At 43.2% G+C, this 21,547-nt stretch overlaps 7 protein-coding genes across 7 annotated transcripts; 3 read left to right on the forward strand and 4 right to left on the reverse strand.

Annotated features, from left to right (window-relative positions):
• Positions 1 to 371: 371 nt before the first annotated feature.
• Positions 372 to 2,472, forward strand: PCYB_121370 (hypothetical protein; the record flags this gene model as incomplete). Its single annotated transcript, XM_004223468.1, has 8 exons — positions 372 to 745; positions 918 to 990; positions 1,164 to 1,237; positions 1,383 to 1,462; positions 1,615 to 1,688; positions 1,830 to 1,953; positions 2,135 to 2,203; positions 2,347 to 2,472. The coding sequence occupies exons 1-8, from the start codon at positions 571 to 573 to the stop codon at positions 2,470 to 2,472; spliced, it is 795 nt and encodes a 264-aa protein (XP_004223516.1). The 5' UTR covers positions 372 to 570.
• Positions 2,473 to 2,846: 374 nt separating this feature from the next.
• PCYB_121380 (hypothetical protein) lies at positions 2,847 to 3,703 on the forward strand (the record flags this gene model as incomplete). Its single annotated transcript, XM_004223469.1, has 2 exons — positions 2,847 to 2,980; positions 3,127 to 3,703. 2 exons carry the CDS (start codon positions 2,847 to 2,849, stop codon positions 3,701 to 3,703), a joined length of 711 nt encoding a protein of 236 aa, XP_004223517.1.
• A 792-nt stretch (positions 3,704 to 4,495) lies between these two features.
• Positions 4,496 to 5,749, reverse strand: PCYB_121390 (ATP-binding protein; the record flags this gene model as incomplete). Its single annotated transcript, XM_004223470.1, has 2 exons — positions 4,496 to 5,010; positions 5,038 to 5,749. The coding sequence occupies 2 exons, from the start codon at positions 5,747 to 5,749 to the stop codon at positions 4,496 to 4,498; spliced, it is 1,227 nt and encodes a 408-aa protein (XP_004223518.1).
• A 1,229-nt stretch (positions 5,750 to 6,978) lies between these two features.
• Positions 6,979 to 8,056, reverse strand: PCYB_121400 (hypothetical protein; the record flags this gene model as incomplete). Its single annotated transcript, XM_004223471.1, has 2 exons — positions 7,773 to 8,056; positions 6,979 to 7,508 (listed from the first exon to the last, which is right to left on the reverse strand). Exons 1-2 carry the CDS (start codon positions 7,972 to 7,974, stop codon positions 6,979 to 6,981), a joined length of 732 nt encoding a protein of 243 aa, XP_004223519.1. The 5' UTR covers positions 7,975 to 8,056.
• Positions 8,057 to 8,556: 500 nt separating this feature from the next.
• Positions 8,557 to 9,420, reverse strand: PCYB_121410 (hypothetical protein; the record flags this gene model as incomplete). The annotated part of the gene is made up of 1 exon (XM_004223472.1): positions 8,557 to 9,420. A coding segment is annotated over one exon (864 nt), but the record flags the coding sequence as incomplete, so codon positions are not given.
• A 1,211-nt stretch (positions 9,421 to 10,631) lies between these two features.
• Positions 10,632 to 19,379, forward strand: PCYB_121420 (hypothetical protein; the record flags this gene model as incomplete). The annotated part of the gene is made up of 2 exons (XM_004223473.1): positions 10,632 to 19,027; positions 19,334 to 19,379. 2 exons carry the CDS (start codon positions 10,632 to 10,634, stop codon positions 19,377 to 19,379), a joined length of 8,442 nt encoding a protein of 2,813 aa, XP_004223521.1.
• Positions 19,380 to 20,762: 1,383 nt separating this feature from the next.
• On the reverse strand, positions 20,763 to 21,192 carry PCYB_121430 (cytidine and deoxycytidylate deaminase family; the record flags this gene model as incomplete). Its single annotated transcript, XM_004223474.1, has 1 exon — positions 20,763 to 21,192. A coding segment is annotated over one exon (430 nt), but the record flags the coding sequence as incomplete, so codon positions are not given.
• Positions 21,193 to 21,547: the final 355 nt, after the last annotated feature.

A 21,547-nucleotide genomic window follows, 5' to 3' on the forward strand; every position in this document is an offset into this window, starting at 1 on the left:
TTTTTTTTTTTTTTTTCTTTCCAATCACCCCTCTGCGCATTCTGTACGTACACATTGGCACGTTTGTCTACGCTTCCCACACATTACCCTCCATTTTGTTACCACCCCCTAACTCAAATGCTCGTATACCATATGGCAGATAACGCGTAGCATGCTCCATGCGGCGCTGCTCCCCCACGCGCATATTTCGCCAGGACGTCCACAAGTTAAACTCGTCAAAAAAGACGAACCAAACTTGTGATTATAATACCGACGCTGTATGTACAGAGCGAAGAAGTGTTGGGTACTTCGTTTATATTTCTTCTCCTAGTGGAGTGCCGCTTCCACCGTTGTGTGAACCGCGGCTGTAGGACTTACGTCATTTGTTCCCAGCCCATTTAGTGTCGTCCCCCCACTGCACTGATATTTGCCATTCGAGCACTCGCGCCATTGCGGCACAGACTGCTACGCACGTAGCTGGTGTCCACCTCTCAACTCAACTGAGTCAAGCGATTAAGCGTAATTATCACTCTATACCTGCCGCTGCCTCTTGCCGCCGCCTCTTATCGCCACTAAGGCCTCCCCTCCCCAATGACGGACAAAGACGCGACATCCTGCGACGTGGCGCACTTCCTGAAAAACTTCGCAGACTTAGAAAAATCCTACGAACATCTCCTCAACCGGAAAAAACAAAACGAGCTCAGACTCACTGAGGCGCTCAGGAGTCTTGACGAAATGAAGGAGCAGTACGAACAGGAAAAAAAAAGTACCACAACTTTTTTTTAAACAACAGCGTTTTTTTAAACAACAACTTTTTTTTAAAAAATGCAAAAAAAAAAAAAAAGGGAAGAAATCACATGACCCGTTCAGGCAAAAATGTGTGCATATTCTCCGTTTTCTCAAAATGGCTTGCTCATCATTTTTGCTCACCTTTCCAGAGAATTTCGAAATGTCAATTGCTATAGGGGAACACACAGATAAGCTAATAAAAAAGCACAGTTACGCGGAAAGGTCCGTCCCAAGGACTGTCTCTCCACCTTTCCTAATTTTTTTGAGCGCTCAAAGTTGTGAGAAAAAAAGCGTCTCTTTTTACATTCCTGTGTATACGCCAAGCATGCGAAGCTGCTATAGGTACATTTCTCCCCACACACACAAATTCTCCCCCTGACCGCAAACCAAAACAGTTACGACTTCGTGAAAAGGCAGAACGATGATTTTAAAGAAAAAATCGAATCCCTGCGGAGGGAAAAGGAACAGGGTATGCGCGAGGAGGCAACACCAATAGCACATCCTTCAGTAGGGGGGAGGTATGCCCCGGCGCCATTCGACTACGTATTAGAGGCATTCCAATCGCACCCCCACTGCATCCATCCCAACCGCACCCCCGCTGCACCCCCGTTCAGACAAGCTGCTCATGGAGGAGAGAACAAAATCCCTGGAGATGAAGAAACAGAGAGAAGTGGAAGAATACGATGGCAAGCTGGTCAAAAATATGACAACATAAAAAACGTTTTAAAAATGTTTTAAAAATGTTTAACAAAAGGATACACAAATGAAAAATAAAAAAATGGTTTACATAAAGGGTGTTCCCCTTTTCTGGGCCTACGGCTATATATGTGCTTCTTTTCCATGCAGAGAGAGAACAAAAATAAATTGCTTCAACTGGAGAGTCAAATAGTAGAGCTTGACTTGGACATCGTGTCAAAGGAGTAGGCGGAAGAGGCTTGCACATCTTAAGCATACATATGGTGTCTCGGAGACATAACATTCGCAACTACATGTGCACAGTGTACCAATGAATTATTTCACTTGCTCTCTTCCTTTCCCTACCCCCCACCTGCAAAATACAGCGAGGAGATAAACAAACTCTCCTCACTATTAAAAGAAATTAAAAAGGAACACGAAACGGAGAGACTGGAGTACGAGCTGAAAATAAAAGACTTGATTAAAAAAAAGACGAAAGCAGTCGGAAAAGTAAGGTACATTATATAGTCCCTTCTATGACTTTTTTTTTTCTTTTTTTTTTGCCTCTTTGTCATTTGAGCAAGTCGTTACATTTTGTGAGCGTGTGAGCGTGTGAGCGTCCCGCGGAGGGGTGTACACCTACGCCCACCCTATGGATCCAGCAAGCTCTCCAAACAACGTCCCCTTTTAGGAGGCCATGCGGGACATAATAAATGACAATGGAAGTCACGCCTTGAAAAATTTAAAAAACAAGCTCCACGTACTTCAGCAGGTTACCCAAAAAAGGGACTTCGTAAACGAGTTATACATACATCCGTGCATGCATACTTCCGTACATCCGTACATCTCCCTCACGCACGTGCTATTCACCCTCCCCCGTAATGTACATCCCCACTTGTGTAGAAATGCAACAAAATGGAAAAGGAAAATGCCAATTTGAAAAGGACCATAAACAAAACCGAGAAAAAAACGAGCAGTGCACAAGACCGCACAAAAATTGGATGTATCAAGAGCTTATATAAAATATAAAAGTGTTATTATTTCAGAAAGGGGGCAGCAAAATGTCGCTGCTATTCTTTTTTTTTTTTTGCACAATTTTAACTGTGTGCAAATAAAAGTAATTGTTGACCTAGCGATCTCACCAAAGATGTAAAACGAATGATGCGGAACCTAGAAGAGATTAAGCAAGCCATGCAACTTCACATTTAACAGTCCCGCACATCGTTACATTTTGGCATATGATCTGTATGGTAGAGCGTCCCGATGGGGAGATTAATTTTTTTTTGAGAGTTCCACCTTCACATCCGTAGCGTTGACTTAATAGCGAAGTGGGGGAAGAGTACCAAGTATTCCAAACTCTGTCGACGTATTGAGAAGCATCCCCCGAACAAAGTTGACCCTCCATGAAGCGTTGCCGCGCGAGAGGAGGCAAAACCACGGGACATTGCTCATGTGAGGAAGGGCACTCCCCCAAGCAGAATTTCCAAGTGAATGAGTACTGCATTTTGGCGCTATTTCGAAGAACTCACAAGGGAAGGTGAAGGAGAAGGGCAAAAGTTAGTCAAACTGATACCACCTTAACGTACACCCCGCTAAGGTAAAAAAAGTCACGCTCCAGGTGTTCCTCACGCATTGCTCGCTTAATTTTGTTTCTTTCCCCCACCCTCCAATGTAATCGCACAGACGGCACAAACGGCACAACACAGCAATAATGACATTGAAATTCCTGCTTTTACTTTTTCTTCACCGTTTTGCGGCCAAATGCTTCTCCCTGAAGAGGCCACTCCTGAGTAGCCCCCGAAATTCACCTGTCCTACTGTACAACGCAAATTCGAAGGCCCTCCAAAAAGGCAGCAACTACTTTTTCTGCGCTGCCAAAAAAAAACACCCCCCAGGTAGTAACAAATTCAGTTTGCGCGAAAAAAAAGAAGATGAAAATACCGAACCGTCCAGAAATAATTCCCCCAATTCAAACATATTTAGAAACAAATACAACTACATTCCGTCACTTCAAGAAATCAAAGCGGACATAGAGAATTTCAAGAGAGAAAAATCTTTTTACTTCACGGAACACAGTATACTCGAAGCCATCAGTGTAGAAAATAATATCGTCGTGGTCAACATTGAGGGCATGTTTTTCGAAGATGTTAACGTAGTATTCGCAGAAGTAACCAAGTATTTGCTCAATAAGCATTTGGGCATTTTGGGCGTACACCCGTACAACATCAAGTCGCTCAACATAGGAAAAGGGGAAACTTAAATCGAGCACCTCACAGGCCAATTGGCGTTGCACACCCTGTACTTTTTCGTAGCAGAGGGCTATTCGTTCTTCTGCAAAAAAATTGTTCGCTATTTTCTGCAAGGGCGGTGGCTTGACTGCGCAATCATTTTCAGACACTTTGTTTTTCGAAATGAAAATGTTACGTTGTTCGCATTTTTTCTCGGAAAGTGATTTGGCTGTTCATATTTTTTTTTTGAAAGCTGTTTAGCTGTTTTTTTTTTTTTTTTTTTTTTTTTCCAAAACGCCTTGCTTGTTCATATTTTTTTCCCCACCTTTACCGCTACCCCTACGAACCACCAAATGAAGAAAAAATTATCGTTTCAAATTAAGCGATACTCAGAAGATGGTATATTCCCACATTAGCAGTACCTCCTCCTGATTGATACCCCTTTCGTGTTCGTAAGGTCCCACAGGAAATGTGCAGCATGTCCACAAACAAACTCGATTAAAAAAAAAAAAAGGTGTGTGCAGGTTTGCCCTGGAAATACATCATGGGGGATGTTTCCATGGGACGAAAAAAGGAACATACGCACAAGCATTAAAAAGGGGGGGGCACTTAAAAGCAAAGAAGTGAGCTATGCGGTGAAGAAATTGCCAAGAAAGAAAAAAGTCATTTTCGATATTCCCCCCTTTTAATAGTACGTGAAGTGCGCCAAATTGTTCACACGACGGTGAAAGGAAAAATGCATTATTTACCTCTGACGCGAGTTTACAAACGATGCGCACTACACACACAGCGCGCGGAATTTCCCCCCCTCCTTCGATCCGACATCACATGTCGTAATTGTCGTTCACGTCCTTGTCCTCCCCGTACTGTATGATCATATCTATCGAGTTGATAATAAAATCTACGTTATCATCGTCGTAAATGTTTAACGGGATAAAGGAAACCAAATTGAAATCCTCGATAATATGCGCAAAGGCATTGTTCAGTTTGTAGTACTTCCTGGACATGCATTTGTTGGCCGTCATGACAATATCATGGGGGTCCAAAGAAAGTATATCATTTAATTTTTCATAATTTTTTTGGTAAATTTTTTCTTCAATTTCTTCTGACCGCACGCTGCTACTGCTGTTCTCGTCTGATGAATTTTTTCCGAATTTTTCGCTCCTTCCCTCGGACATGCTAGCAGAAGAAAAACTTGAAACGCTTCTCTTGTCATAATCGGAACACAAAATATATTCGTCTTTAAAAGACTTATCACCGTTTATGCATTCCATTTCTTTGAGAAAACTATCACCCAAATCCTCACTTGATCGTTTTTCTTCATCGTCACTCTGTCCCGCTTTCTCCTGGAGAAAAAAACGGCTACCTCGGCCGCCTTTAATCTTTTTGTTAATCTTTTTATATAACTTCCTCTGGAAAAAGAAATTATTGTTATGCTTAAATTTTCTCAATTCTTGGTAGTAGTTTTTACTCACCAAAAGGTCACATTTCGTTAATATATTAATGTGAGGTAATTCAAAGTTTATCATAGTGGATAAGCTGGTCAGGTACGCTGACAGCAGCTTCGTATTCGAACTAATAAAAGAAATATCTACTAAGAAGACAACTATCAATCTTATATTTTGATCTGTGAATATGTTTAAAATTTTCTTAAAATAATCCGTGTGTGTGTACAGCTCTATCTGTCCAGGAGTATCAATGATGAAATAATTTTCATCCTCGTCGTAGTTATTTAATTCGTCTTCCAGCAAATATGAATTTTCGTACAACAACTCTACACTCCTTAGTAAAGCACAATTGGGGCCAAGCATCTGATCTTCCATTAGGCTGTTTACATCCACGTAGTTCCTTATGTCGATGTCGTAAATGGTGTCATAATATTGCTTCAATTCCTTTTCGATGTTGGACGTGGTGTTGATCGATTTCTTCTTTCTCTCGTAGTAGTACTCTTCACTCGCGCTGTCCAAATTGACTACATAGCAATTTCGTTTTTTTATTTTCATAAACTCTTTCATCAGCTTGCAATAATTTGTTTTCCCGCTCCCAGCAGGCCCCACCACGACTTGCCCGTATTTCATCCTGTTCAACTGGGCGGAATGTTTTTTTCTTATTCAGCGAAAAGAAAAGAAAAGAAAAATAACCGAGGGGTTAACAAAACGTATAGGAAAAAAAGTACAACAGCTTGGCTGTCCACTACTCCTCCATACGTGGCATTTGCGAACCAATTGGGGGTGACGACAAACTGTTCCAATTTTTGCGAACATGTGTTGGTATTGTCACGCACGTTTTTTAAAATAGCTAGCTGGAAGGACAACGGGGAAAAAAAAAAAAATCCTCCCACGAAATATTTCCCCCCCTAAAATATTTTATTTAAAGATGATAAAATGGGGAGGGGGGATTTTTTTAAATCCATTTTGGAATACTTTGCGGATGTACTCTTCCATTGGGGGTCAGCAAAAAAGGAAAGGTTATTTATGCAACCCCCTTTTGGGGTTTTTTTCATATATATTTTTTTTACGTATGTATCGCTTTACAAATCGAAATAACAGATGGTCCTGCAAAAGTGGGTCATCATTTCCAGGTTATGCAAGTCGTCACATGAGAGCTGAGGTAATCATAATGGGTTTCGCATTGTACCGCGCCTCATATGCCTTCAATTTTTCCTTTTGCCACCCACTTTGCATGGAGGCGTATGCATCTTAACAGTTGGGGGTAGTTCGCCACGGTGCCGCGGTCCCTATTTGCATGTCAGGGGTAGCGGCGGGGGAAGCGTTTTTTGTATAGTATCACCAAAACGGTGCTGATACAACGGAAAGATTCCCTCATTTGGACTTTTTTCCCCGAGAAGTTGGACGCATCGAGGAGAAAAACCAAAGAGGGAGCACCCACTGGGCTAATTAAACATATGTATGCCTCATATATGTCTCACGTATGCACCTTATATGCCCGTTCTGCAACTAAGCTGCTCCCTCGTGAAAATTTCAAGGAGAACAGATTTTTTTAAAATTATAAGTGGGAAAAAAAAAAACGCCATTAAGTGGGTCACCGATACTCCCTCGTATAAAAGTTCCATTGGGACATTCCCCCCAAAGGTGAAAAAAAAAAAAAAAAAGTCCAAACGGGGTAATCACCGCACACCGTTTAAAGCGAACTTTCTTTTGGAAGAAGTTAAGCGGTATACATGCGGAACAAATATCTTAAAGTTCACCCAAAGCAATGTCAATATTGACAGTGGAGCGCACATTATACTGGGTCACCACCCACCCAAAGAAGCTCCTACAAAGTGCAGTGAAGGAGCCGGGCCCAGTCAATTGTCAAAGGTCTTCACATGAATTGCGCCGATCAAATAAACGGTCAAACATATAAAAGTCAAATTGACCACAAACCATAGGGCCCCACAAAACTTGGAGTTACATTTGGTCAGTTCTGCATATTTATACGCATCGGACTCAGGCACAGATCTCGTAATTAAGTCTTCAATTATGTCCACCATGCTATATATTTCGTTGAGTACGCCTATAAAAGTCATGATAATTTTTAGGGGCCAATAGTGCACATCTTCCTTAAAATGCACACACAAAACCCACACCGAAATGGTAAGCGTTAAGAAGAGGACGCAAAGAAGCCTTAGGAAAAAATTATTCGCATAAAAAATTAACACTATTAAGAGTAAGAAGCATAAGAAGGCAGCGGATGTGATCAGGGTCCATTTGTTTATGTATGCCATCAAAATAAAAAACATCCCGTAGAAACAGGAGCCAATGTAGCCAGCGGGCAGAATTAGGAATTTGTTTCCTCCAATTGTGTTTGTGCATCCTCCATGATTTCTGTTCACCTCTGCATTTGCCGCCAAAGGGGGAAGAAAAAAAAAAAAATGAAATTCGCATGAAGTGGTACAAAAATGTTACATACGTGGTCGAAAAAAAGGGTAACCACAGAATGGTATGCTTTAAGAAAGTGTTCACTGCACACACACACACGAACATACAAAGATATAAGTACAACGGGGTGGCGTTTTCCCGGACGAGCGCAACGAAGCCGCGCAACGAAGCCGAATATACAGGTTAACTTTTTTTTTTCACTTCTTCCTTTCAAACAAACCTATGCTCTTCACTCGGCCCCCCGTCAACCAACAGGCCGACGCATGCGAAAACTCGTGCAAAAAAACGGTTAGCAGTTTGAAGGGCTCCAAAATTTTGCACTTCCAAAACATGGCGTTTATCAGCACGCAAGCAGAGATGCTCACGAAGGTGATGTTTTGGTTTCGCTCGCAGCAAGTCTGCAAGGTGAAGTCGAAATGCATTGTGCCTTCCGGTGGGATAACTTCGGTTGGGTGGCTTTGAGCGGGTTGCTTTCGTCCGGGATGACGTCTTATGCGATGCTTCCCCCTGTGCTGCTCGCCAAGCCCCCTTGACAAAACTCACAGTCAGCAAATTGCAAAAATGCTAAATCTTCATTTTTCGATCTTTAAAAAGGAAAATTCGGCTAACTCATCGCCATGCGTCAAGCATTGCGAATACAAATGTATGAATAGGACAGGTAAAAAATAGGAAAAAAAAAAAAAAAAAAAAAAAAAAAAAAAATAAGCCATTTTACATATGGCTTGACTTGTCAATAATTCCGCAGATTAATAAACCTTTGGTGAGTGAACAAATCGGCTGTTAGCCCCACCCTTTGCGTTTTTTTTTTTTTTTTTGTATGTATGAAACACAGTACAATGTGGCTGAGTTCCTCAGTTCACCTGTGTGCACGCGGGTGGGAAGCATTGTCCTTTTTTTTTGCCTTTGCATGTTCGGAAAAGTTGCACACGTGCTTTTCTGCCACTCGCATCAATTTTTAGCTTTTTCTCCCTACGTGTCACCTTCCACCGCACAGCGTGCGCCTTTCACTCCGCCTTCCTCTTTTGGGGCAGCAAATTAAGCAGCTTGAGCGTTTCCTCGGATAACCCGATATTTTCAATGATGCTTTTCTTCTCCTCCTTTTTCCTCACAGACATATTGCTGGGATCCTCTTCATCCCTATGTTGTGCGAGGCTGTTTTCTTCCCCAGCAGTGTGTACACCTCCCCCCCCAGGGGCATCTTCATCTCCCCCTCCTGCTGCTGCTGCTCCTCCTCCTCTACTTCCTCCCCCCTCTTCCTCCTTTTTGAATGCCAAAAGGTCATTTGACTTTGAATTGTAGCTGGAGCTGTACACTGGCCTCCCCGCGTGGAAATAATTCTCTTCATTCTGTTCTCTCAATTTAGACAAATTAATTCTGACATGTGAGGTTTCTAGCAGATCCTTAACAACACTGTTATTAATGGATAAGTTACTCATTTCGCTTAACTTCCGTCCCAGTTCTCCTTCACTTTCATTTTCCCTTTCTTCCACTTCTAACGTTTGGACAAAGTAACTTGGCAAGTCGCTCTTCAACTCAGGCATAGCAATGTTATGGTCCTGAATTTTCTTCACAATGTTATTTATTTTGTATTCATTAATTAAGTGTAAGCTGATTAAATTTTCGATGATAAAAAGCAAAGGAACATCCATTCTGTACTTTTCATTAAACACCTTAATATTTTCCAGCATGTTTTGCAACTCTTTTTGGTACTGCTGAAAATTTTCGATATTTTTTTTGTCTATTTTACTTATGACATTTGTTTCCAGCGTACCTTTGTAATCCTCATTTTCGCTGATGCTGAATTTTTTCTTGCAGTTTTGATACACACAGGGGTAGTTAAGCAATTCGAATACGTCCTTTATTTCGATCTTCACATTTTTAATAAAATTTGACAGCGACTCGAAGAATGATTTGATGAAAAAGTTGCTTTCGTTTTCGATGCTCTTTAAGGAGGAATTCATTTTTTTTACGAGACCACTGGCCGAAAGTGAGAAGTGTACCTTGTGCCTACTAGCCAAATGGTCAACTCGGTCAGCTCTCACCAAACGTTCAACTCGGTCAGCTCTCACCAAGCGTTCAACACCGTGTGTCTGTCTGTGTGTGTCTTTTCCACACCTGGGTTGCGACGCCTTATCTGTTATGAACGCTTCGCCTTCAACGGTCAGCTTTATTTGAAACAGTTCTTGCTTGCTCCTTTCCAGTTCGGCAAATCGATTCGCACATTTAGGGGGAAGCCCCTCCTCACATGCACGTCTGTGAAGGTGGAAAAGGGTTGCTACTTGGGGAGGCTACTGCACAGCACAAAATGGTTTTACCCCTTTATTTGTTTGTTTATTTGTTTGTTTATTTGTTTGTTTATTTGTTTGTTTATTTGTTTGTTTATTTGTTTGTTTATTTGTTCGTTTGTTTGTTCGTTCGTTTGTTCGTTTGTTTCCTTTTTTTTTTTTTTTTTTTTTTTAATTTTTCCTACCAACCCGTTTGGTATTTTTTTTTCCCGTTTTTTTCAAAAAAGGCGCAAACATAAGTTACATTTCGCATTCCAAGGAAGAACATCCTTCACGAAGGGCGCACTTTCGTTATGATCCATGCAAAAGCGTAATGATCAAATGCTCTCCACTTTGAGTAAGCACAAGCTTCCCGGCACGGCAGCTGAGTTTTGTTTGTTTACTCTCACTGATGATTACAAAACATTCCAAAGTGAAGAGCATTTTTTTGAATTCACTTTTTTGAATTCACCTTTTTTACTTCACTTTTTTTTTCCGTAACGCCAGTATATATACATTCATTTGCTGACCATACTGGAGAATTGTGCCTTCGTTTTCTTTCCCGTTCGAATTATATGACTTCGACTTTGTGGTACTCTACACCAGCCCGTTTTTCACACCCCAGCTTGGTGAACGCAGGTGATTAGCAGCGGGGGTGTACACACGTAGGGGTGTGCCCGCAAATAGGCTCATCCAGTTTAGGGACCCCACAAAGAGGCTACCTGTGTCGATGCGCCACAGGGGGGGTCACGACACGGGGGAGGTTACAACACAGGGGTTGACGCACCGCCCATGCTGCCGCACCCGAGGGAACCATGCTGCACCTGAACAGCTCGTGCATATCGGACATTGAGCACATCGAGCGAGCACTGAAGAGAAAAGATTACGAAGGAATAAAGACAAATGCAGAAATAAAAAGTGTGTTTGAAAATTTGGGGGAAGCATTTAAAAAATTTAGTGACTCTCTGAAGAAAATTCACTCGGATGGAAATGCCATAATTGCAAATATAAGGAAGAGACACAGAGAGGAGGGAGATTCGGATCGGGTCTATTTCGCTGACTGCTTTGTTAACGTCGTTACCCTTGTGCACAATTTGTACGAAGAAAATTTATTCATCAGCGAGAAGATAAAGAAGGACATAGTCCTGGAGTTGGAAAAGGAAGAAGCCGAGAGGGTCCAAGAAATCAGTTCGATTTATAAAGAGGAAGACGAAGGGTTAACTACACTAAATGGAAATCAAGGTGGAGAGAATCGGGAGGATGGACTCTCTACTGGAGAGAGGTGGGAATGCCAAACAGGCAGTGCCGGTCCACATGACCAAGGTAGTCATGACCAAGACAGCCATGACAAGGGGATCATCATCCATGGGGGCAAAGCAGAAGGGTTACATAAGGAGGATTACACACATGACAAGGAAATCCTCGTAGACGGAATTCCACTCAGACAAATAGAAATAGATTTGAAGAGGTGCCTAGAAAATGAACACTTCGCAAAAGAGTACCTTAACAACGAAAAGTACAAGAAGCAATTTTCAGAACTCGACAAACTTAATATAAAATTGGACAAAGAAATTGAAGCCTTTAAGGAAATCCTCGACAAATTTGGGAAGAATGCCAATAAACTGTTAATCAATAAATCTAAGGAAAGAATAAATTCCATTCAAATTAGGAAGAAAAATATTTTGGAAATTCTGTATGATAATATAAAGGAGCTCCGACATAATAAACGGAGCATGCGCTGCAGCATTAAGGACTTGGAGCAATACGTGCAGGATAACGACTGCAGGAGGAAGAAGTGGCAGGACAGAGAGCCAGGGAAAGAGGGAAAGGGAAGGGGGAACCAAAATGGGGGGGTCACAAATGAGGAAGCTTCCCCTCCCAGTTGGGCGAACCAAAATGGGGGTGCCACAAAAGAGGAAGCTTCCCCCCACAACCTGGGGGATCAAAAAAAAAAAACACTGAAAAGACTAAACCTTGAAAAATTTGAAATAAGAGAAAAATACAGAATCGAAAAAATATACGCCAGCGTAAGGGGTTTCATAAAAATTCTCGCAGTGGAACATATCCACATGAACACCATATTGCACAAAGGGGCATGTGAAATTAGCTCGTACGACTCCCTCATCGACTATCAAATGTGGTTAAGCCTTGTCCTAAGAATGAACGTAGACATAGCAGACTTGCAACAGAAAATACCAAAGAATGACGTACTGACTGAGGAGGAACAATTTAGGCTAATGCCACATCGGGGGGATTCCCCCCCTGGTGGTGTGCAGCACATGTCTGAGAAAAAGAGAAAAACGAAGGAGCAAAATTTTCGGAGCGGGGAATTGATTTGCGGTGAGAAGAGCTTGCCTGGGAGGGAGGCGGAAAGGAAGGAGCAGAAGGACTTGCGACACGGAAGCGAAGCGGAAAGGAAGAAGCAGAAAGACTTGCGACACGGAAGCGAAGCGGAAAGGGAGCAGGCCGAACAACCACCACGAGGCGACGGAGCTGCTTCTCCAAGGGATGGTCAATTCCCCGAACAGTTCTACATCCCGGTGATAATAGAAAGAAGGAGTACCTACAGATCAGAGGACGATAGCACACCGAGTGGGAAGGGAGAGAGTGGAAAGGGAGCGAGTGGTATGGAAGCTTCTGGGAAGGAAGCTCCTGGGAAGGAAGCTCCTGGGAAGGGAGCGAAAGGGACTAGAAAAACGCGAGAGGCACAGGTGAACCCATTCCTAGGTGAAAAAAAAGATGAAGCATGTTTAACCGGTAATCCCCCCCCAAGGGAGGAAAAGGACATTTTCTCCTTCCTAACAAACAGACAAAAGGAGTGCGAAAAATATATGCTACAATTCAACAGAGTAAATATTTTATCGACCATGTTGAGTAGGAGGTCTAAGGACAAACGAAGGTGGTATGATCAGGACTTTTTTCAAAGTTATTTCTTCGAAGAGGGACATTCCTTTTACCCATTTAAAATACCACCCGGTATTAACAATTTTTCTACTTTCGAAAAATGGCGCGTAACTGCCGCTTCTCCAAGGGTTCCCCTCTTTGAGGAGGAGGAAGAAATGAGCGAATATGAATACAAATTGATAGCATACGAATCGCTTCTCCTAGTGTATTATTCCCTGTCGACCCATCTCAACGGTTACTTCCTGTTCGACATGTCTAAAAGGGACAAGCTGAACAAAGAGGTGTATAATGAATTCTGCGAAAGGTGTTACCCCTTGCTGGAGACAATCCAAGGAGGGAAAAAACAAACAGGTACCCATGCAGAAGCGGCAAAGGAGGAAGGATACAATTTTACACCAACTCGTAGTAGTAACAGAAGAAACACACTAAAGGACCATTTCGAATACGTAGAGCATATTTACAATGTGAAGTTGCAAAATTTATTGTTAGTAAAAAGAATCATAAGCATTTTTAGAATAAAACTGAACCTAAATTCTAAAGCTAACGATTTGATCACCTTGCTTACTATCCCTTCACATTACACAAATTTGGGTCATACATACTCCTTCCACGTGTTAGATGTCCGATTCAGAATAATTCGCATAATGGATAGCTTAAACTTCAACCATGTATCTAACGCTGACGTAGAAAAGAAGAGAAAAAAAACGGATCCCATAGGAGAGGCACACTGCAACGAGGAAAGTAACATCTACACATCATGGCTCAAAAGACAGTTGCAACTTCTCCACATCTCCGTGTACTTTAAATTTTATACCTTCGTTAAGTTCGTTCCATTTTTTGACTCCCACTCGGATAGCTACTTAAAAGACGTGATAGATCAATTCGAAAATGATGAGGAATATTTTAGCTACCTGAGTAGGGGGTCAGGGGACAACCCCTTTGTCTCCTACATGCGGAATGTGCAAAAGAGGATAAAGAAGCTGCACAGATTTGTGTTACACCAAAGGGGGGGTGCTCACCACCATGGGGGGACAACCAAAAGGGGAACCCCAGCGCAGCCGAGGGAATGGAAACCACGGCAGGGGAAAACGGATCAGAGCAGAGCAGATCAGAGCAGAGCGGATCAGAGCAGAAATGAAAATCCGAACTTCATCACCTTCAAGTCGCTACGAAGAGACGAGCAAATAATCTTTCTGTGCAATCTGCTTCTAAAAAATTTGATAAAATCCTTTCGGTTAATTTATTTGCTCAAATCACTTGTGAGGGAGGACAATTGGAACACAGGGGTCTGTGATGAAAAAAAAAAACTAGCCAACTTGGTTAAGTACTTCACCAAAATAGAGTATTACGATTACGAGGTGAGGAAGATAGTCATAGGCCACTGTGAGGAGGGGGGCCACTGTGAGGGGGGCCGCGATCATCCGTACCAGGACGAATTACAGAGTAAACACCCCAGGAGCGAATCCGAAGGAGAGCCCAAGGGGGGGTGCTCTCCCACGTGTGATAACCAAAATGTAGACCACGACGAGTTGTATAAGGCCATTTTCATGAAGGAGTTTTCCAAGTTGGTACACACGGGGAAGACTCATTCCATTCAGGGAACTCGCCCCATCCAGAGCTCTCACCCCATCCGGAGCGCTCGCCCCACCCGGAGCACCCGCGCCGTTCAGGGCACAACCCCAGCGAACGAAGCACGACTCACCCGGAGAGAAAAAAAAATAAGAGGCAAAATATTTTACAAACTAAACATCGAAACGATTCTCTGTTCCAGCTGGTTCATTGACAGATCGCTGCTCCACTTCTTCCTATATTATTACATTTCCTGCGTTATTGGCACCAGCGAAAAGACCAACATGTATGCTGACATGCCTTACCTCATGCAGGGGATCATGCTGGTCGTTTATTACCTCCAAGCGGGTAACGATTTAACACTGAAGGGGAAGACAAAAGGGTTCAACGACGGAGTAGAACCCACTCCCATTCCGATATCTACCTTCATCCTCTACCTGGGCATTCATCTGTTTTATTCCTTTTTCGACAAAAATATGTTAACGGTATGTCCAAATGAAGACGATGGAAAAGTGAAACTTTTTTTGAGCACCAAGTCGGGGATCCATAACGATGAGAAAGAATCGAAGCGGAGTCAGATGGAGAGCTACTTCCCTGCAGTGACCCCTGCGTCAAGGAAGAGCCAAATTATTACCGTTCAAAATGCTAGCCAGTTTTACTATGTTGTAAAGAATTTCGAGTCCATTTTGTCCTACAGAACGGTTAGCCAAATGGACATTAGGCATGGAGAAAAGGGGACACTAGGTGCAGAAAACTCAGATGCAGATCTAGAGGCAGGTATAGAGGCAGATCTAGAGGTAGCCATAGCCCAGTTGTACGCAGACGATTCGTCCGGCCAGGAGGCCAAAGAAGAGCCAAACCACATGTCCAAATTTTCCAAAAAAACGTATCTCTTATGTGCAACTGTTCCGAACGACCATGACGAGTTAAATGATCCCAATTCACAAGACAACCTGTTGCAGAAAAAAAAAGCGGAAAAGAAACACCAAAATGAGTTGATCTACCTGAAGCGCTACTGCAATATTTTGTTCCATTTCAATTATAACCACCTGGAAAACTTGATCAGTCCGTACGTTCCCAACGTCCTCTCTCTATATAGGAAGGACGAATTATACTCGAAGGATCATTTTTTTTTTGATTGGTACATGAATGATGGTTGCATGAAGAATGAAGGTTGCTTGAAGAATGATGATTGCATGAAAAATGATGGTCGCATGATGGTGCACTTCGGGGGGGAGGAAACCACTAGGCATGTCCGTTTCGGTGCAGCCACCCGAGGGGAAAGCAAAAGAGAGGACTCGCTTCAGATAGAATATCGAGGAGGTCACCCAGGTGCTGACAACGAGAGGGGTTCCAACACCACAAACACCGTGTATGACAAACAAAACATCCCGATGAGAACAAACGGAGAGGTTGAAAAGTGTCAGAAAAGGGACGCTTCTACCAATACGAGTAGTACTCTCATTATCAGGTATAGAACCCATCAAAAGGCACACGCTAATTTCTCCCTCATAAATCTGTCTAGAATTGAAAAAGTAATGACGGACATCCTTTTGATGAGAATGATTAGTTGCGATTTTAGAGACCACTACATCCTCCTCCTTTGCAATTACAGAAAATTTATTGATATGTATTCTCTGCCATATGTGTTAGATGTATTTGTGATGCTGCACAGATTCTTCACTCTCAATGATAACAGTTCGGGTGAAAAATCAAATCGGCTCAAATTTCTTCACGGGGTAGGTACTAGCCGTATGCGCCATGCGCGCCTGCGAAAAAAACAAGAACGCAATAGAACTCTCTTTGAGCATTCTTGCAACGTTGTTGTTGAGGAGGAGGAGGAGGAGGAGTATTTGGACGATAAAGAATGCCATACTGGGAAGCGAAGAGATGGTAGTTCTCACATTTTTATCTCCGAGGAGGTGATAAAGGGGAGGAAACCAAAACATACTTCTTACACACATGGCGCAATAAGATCCGCGCACGAACTATCCAGCTTCTTCAAATTTTTCATCTTCAACACAGTGAAGAATATTTTCTTCAACATTGTGTGTATCGTTAGGGAGGATATAGAAACGAGCGAGATGCTAAAAAAAGGGGAAAATGGTCACTCGGAAAGTGGAGAAGCGGTGCATGGGTCAACTGGGGAGGAGACAGCCGGTCCGTTTCTTCGCGCGAAGAGGGGGTCCCCAGAAGAAGACGCGAGTGAAAGCGATAGAGGTGGTGGAAGCGGTAGAGGTGGTAAACGGGGTAGCGATGGTGATCCCGGCAGTGGTGCTGATCCCGGCAGTGGTGCTGATCCCGGCAGTGGTGCTGATCTCCTAAATTGCACCCCCCCCGCCGTCCAGGACCCCTTGACGAACCAGTACGTAGACATCATAAACAAGTACATCAACGAAGTCTTCGCAGAAATTCTATTCTTTTCGAACATATGGAAAGAGTATCTCTCTCCGGAGGAACACCCACTCATGGTCCTATTTGCAGCCAACAGGACGCTGTACTATGAGGTTTCAAAGTTCATAGAAATAAATAAGAATAACAACGAGGTTTTATTTAGTCAGGCTCTATCTATCGTCGTTTCCTTGTACAATTTCAATCTGTTGATTAAGGAAATTGTGCTACAAACCAACACGTACGAGAGGTACCAGTGCCTGGTGAATGAGAAGCCGCTCGGTGATCGCGGCGCCCGGGGGGAGAAGGAACCCCCCGTGGGGGACAGCCAAGATGGAGGCGCCGCCCCCGTCGCGGAAGACGCGCAGCGCACCAGCTCCCCGCGGAGGAAGATGCAGAACAAAATTGCGCACTACTACGAAACGAGGAACTCGCTGAGGGGGAGCGCCGGGGAGGAGAAGCAGAAGGGGGAGAAGAGGCAGACGGGGGAGAAGAAGCAGACGGGGGAGAAGAAGCAGATGGGGGAGAAGAAGCAAACTGGGGAGAAGAAGCAATCTGGGGAGAAGAAGCAGACGGGGCAGGACCAAACGGGGCAGGACCAAACGGGGGACTCGCAGGACCGGTTCATAAACCTCTCCCTTATCATCTCCAACGCAAACGACCCATGCATGGTGAAGCTCATGTTCAAGCTGGAGAAAATATTTATCCAAATTATGGACCAAAAGCTAGAGCATAACAAAAATTTGCTCTCCGAATGTATAAGAAATGAAAAATTAATTCCACTCAATAGTCCAGAAATTATGTACAACTCTACATCTGTCGATATCTTCTCCATAATATGGAGCATTTTGGATGTCCTCTTTGAATACAAATGTCCAGTAGAATGGATCATCACACCATTTGTTCAATTCCTGAATACTTTTATAAGTGACTATTGTGAAAATTACAAGAAAAAATACACATCCTTTATCATATCTGTGATGAATCAGTATGCAGATAAGTACTTCCAGGAGTTACTGAACCTGACGGAGCAGCAGAAAATTCAGTGGGATAAATTTTCTAGTAGTAATATAAAAAGGAGAAATAGAAAAGAAGGAAATAAGGGAGAGGACGAAGCAGGGGGGGGGAGTATTTTTAAGCACAACGAGTTAGATATGCTTGACCAGGAAGAGAAAGAGGAACATGATGACCTCGTCCTGTATAATGAAAATATCGAAAATGAATTCAAAGACGTAAATGAGATCACAAAACGGATTAAACATAAGAAAAGGAAAAAAAACGTCCTTTACAAACTGTTTGACTATGACGAGTTAGACGTTAATGCGATAAAAAACAAAGTGGGAGAATTCCTGGAAGATATTAATGACCTATCTGTGAAGGTCTCCCCATTTCAGAGCAACAGTCCATCCAAGGAGGGAAGAAGGGAACCTGCCGAGGGGGAGACACAGCCAAGCGGTACCACCCATTTTAATCCCTCCAATCAACCGAATGATACACCCCCCAGAGAGGAAAAAAAACCAGGCGCCTACCATAGCGATGATCTAGTAAACATCATAGACGAAATTAACCACCTCTTTAACAACTCTGATATGTCCACCTCTATGGTCATCACATGGAACCTGTTCTTCTTCCAAGAGCAAGTGATCCTCATTCAAAATAAATTTGAAAAATATATCATGGACTATGTAGCTGCCAGGACACAAAACGTAGACAAACTAAGTCGCATATTCAATAATTACGTATCATTCGACATAACTCTTCCCTTGTTACAGAAAAATATATACACAAAAACCATTTTAGATATCCTGAACACTTCGATAAGTAACATAAGAGATACACTAAAAAATACACTCTACTTTATTTTCAAAGTGTTATCTATCCGAATTGTTTGTTATGAGTTCCAGCGAGAACTTTTTTTCAACTTGTATGAGGAGCCATTTGATATGAACAACATACAGAGTATCGTTAGTATCTTCCCCAACACAGTGGAGAAATTTATCCTTCAAATTCCGGAGTCTTTTCGCAAGAGCATTCTGACTGTATTCATCGAGCTCTTCATAAAAATGTGGATGCTTATCGTGGTAGAGAAGGGATTTTCAAATTATATTTTTACCGACAAGGACATACATTTGATGAAACGGGACAACCAGTGCATCCGGAAGTACATGCAGGAGAAGGGTATAGAGCTATGCCATTTTTTTCTCACCAAAAAATATGACATCACTGAATATATTGACACCTTTTTCGATTCGCTTTATGCGGACCGCCACTTGTTTGTGCAAATTATCTCGGAGCAGAAGGAGCGCAGGCCCAAGAATATCATGTCTTCGGCCTACAACAAGGGGATGTAAGTGTCATGCCCAACGCGGAGGGGTGGCCATGCGGTGGCTATGCATTGGCTATGCAGTGGCTATGCGGTGGCCATGTGGATAACCATGCGGATAGCCATGCGGACAGCCATGCGGGGGAATCCATTTAGCTACGCAGAGAGCGAGGGAAACATTTTGACTCCCCCACTTTCCTTCCCCCCCCCCCCCCCCTCCTTTTACGTTTCCAGCCATCCCGAATGCGTCGCCAACCCAGCTGTCATCCATTTGTATTACCATCCATTCACTTATACTCCTCCTCCCCCCCATCTCTTCCACCTCCTCAGCGCTATAATAACCGGAATAAACCAGCACATCCAGGAGAACCTGTAGAACGTACGAAGTACCTCCCCCCACTCGCGCAAACAGAAGCATCTGCAGATTAATGCGCATCATGCAAAGTGCTTCTTTTTTTTTTTTGTCAAATGTTGTAGAAGGGGAGTTCTCTCCAGCGGTAAGGGTAGTCCTCTCTGGTAAGAAGGTCTGCTGCTACACCTCAAAAAAGCTGTCCCAATTTGTACCCCTCACGTTCGCTTTTCACTAAAAAAAAAAAAACTCCACCACGGCGCCCTGCACGTGTGCATTGGGACTATCCTCCACTTGTTAATTTTTTTTCACGCTAAATTAGCAGCGGGAAAAACGCACCAAAAGGAAAACAGTATGGAAACGAAAATATGCAAAAATGTAATGCCGTAGGTAGTTATATATACATATGTACACACATACCATGTGGAGAACGATGTGCAATGGGAAAAAAAAAAAAAAAATGCATGCCTGTGAGTGGGATGCAAGAACGGAGCAACGACTCGACAACTTCTAACCAGTGTAAGACACATCACGTGATCGCTCTTTTTCTTTTCTCTTCCGGCGCTGCGCGAAGTTAGCAAAAAAAAAAAAAAAGAGAAACATGCACAGTATGGGGCACACTTCCGAAATTACCACTCCACACGGACGGAGAAGCCCCCAACGCGATGGGGCCACATTCACGTCTTCATTCATCACTCATGCTGCAAGTATAAATACGTTAAAAGCGAATGTGAAAAAAAAAAAAAAGTGGGGAATATACCTGAGGGATTTCCAGCCTTGTAAAAGGACTGCATCAGGGAAATGCTCCTCTCGGTGCACCCTCCGCTCTTGATATAATTCACGTTTATGTCCTGGTACCTGCAAAAGTGAGCGGCATAAAAGGGGTAGTCACAGTTAGGCACACAGCATTCCATGATCTGCGCTGCCTTGATCGTTTTCGTCTTTTTCGTCTTTTTCGTCTTTTTCGTCTTTTCCGTCTTTTTCGCCTTTTTCGTCTTTTCCGTCTTTTTCGCCTTTTTCGCCTTTTTCTCCTTTTTCTGCGTTTTCTTTCCCCCCCTTTTTTTTCGTTACATTTTGTGCAAGGAAAGGACTGATCCGCATCCTCCGAAGCGCTCGTTAAGGCAGCAGAAGTAAATGTTCTTTATGCCTAGCATGTTCGTATATGAAGAAAAGAAAAGAGTGAAAATAAACCATGTGAGAAAAAGCAGAGGAAGGGTGAGCAGCGCTACGGTGGTGAGACCGACTTGACAAAGCAAAGGCAGGTCTAAACAGCACGGCTACCCCCTAAATGGGTGCGCAAAAAAAATGACGCCCTTAAGTGACGCAGCAAAGATGACGCGCCTTGACTGACGCGGCTGGCTGCATTACCCATAAGCTTCAACGCATAAACACACATGATGCACGGCTCACATGTCACAACGATGCAGCATTTTCGAAGATTTTCTAACTTGTGCTTTATTTCGTTTTTTTTCTCTTCACTTAACTGCTCAGTACTAGTTCCCACGGGTCGTTCTCTAACCACCAAGTCGTCTTCTATCCCAAAAGAAGGGTCAGCTAATCTACCCCCCTTGCACATATCCAACTTTGAAAAATATCTCGCTAGAGACCTCTCTACTCCATTTTCACAATTATTAAAGCATTCAATTAAGTTCCTATTTTTCATACCCTCGTAATCCTCTCCATAAAGATATTTATCTATTGCTATGAGTTCACAGTGCCTGCTTCCATTTTTCGACTCATTCGTGTGGTTGTATGAGCTGGACAAAATTTCCTTTTTTTCGTTTATCAGCAGGGAGAATATGGGCATTTCCTTCAGCTCCACGTGCAGGCTCTTTTCCGCCTTGGGCAGCGGCACAAACGGGAAAAAAAAAGTCTAGATGTCTACGTGCGAGCGTTGTGGAAGCACTGTGGACGCACTGCGAATGCACTGTGGAAGCACTGCGAATGCACCACGAACGAGTTTCAAACGGGCGTACCATCGCACCATCGCACCATCGCACGCAGGGGGCTCCCTCCTTTGACTTACCTCCCCCAATGCGATGTTTAAAAAATGAATGGCATCCTCTTCGTTAAGCAGAACCATCTTGTTCCACGTGCAGAGCCGGGATAGCCCCTCATCAGGTTAGTCGCTCACCAGGTTAGTCGCTTTACCCCTCTAAGGCGTCACCGGGGAGGTAAACCTACCCGAGCATTAT

This window comes from Plasmodium cynomolgi, chromosome 12 (assembly GCF_000321355.1).
Source record: "Plasmodium cynomolgi strain B DNA, chromosome 12, whole genome shotgun sequence".
NCBI classification, from domain to species: domain Eukaryota; phylum Apicomplexa; class Aconoidasida; order Haemosporida; family Plasmodiidae; genus Plasmodium; species Plasmodium cynomolgi.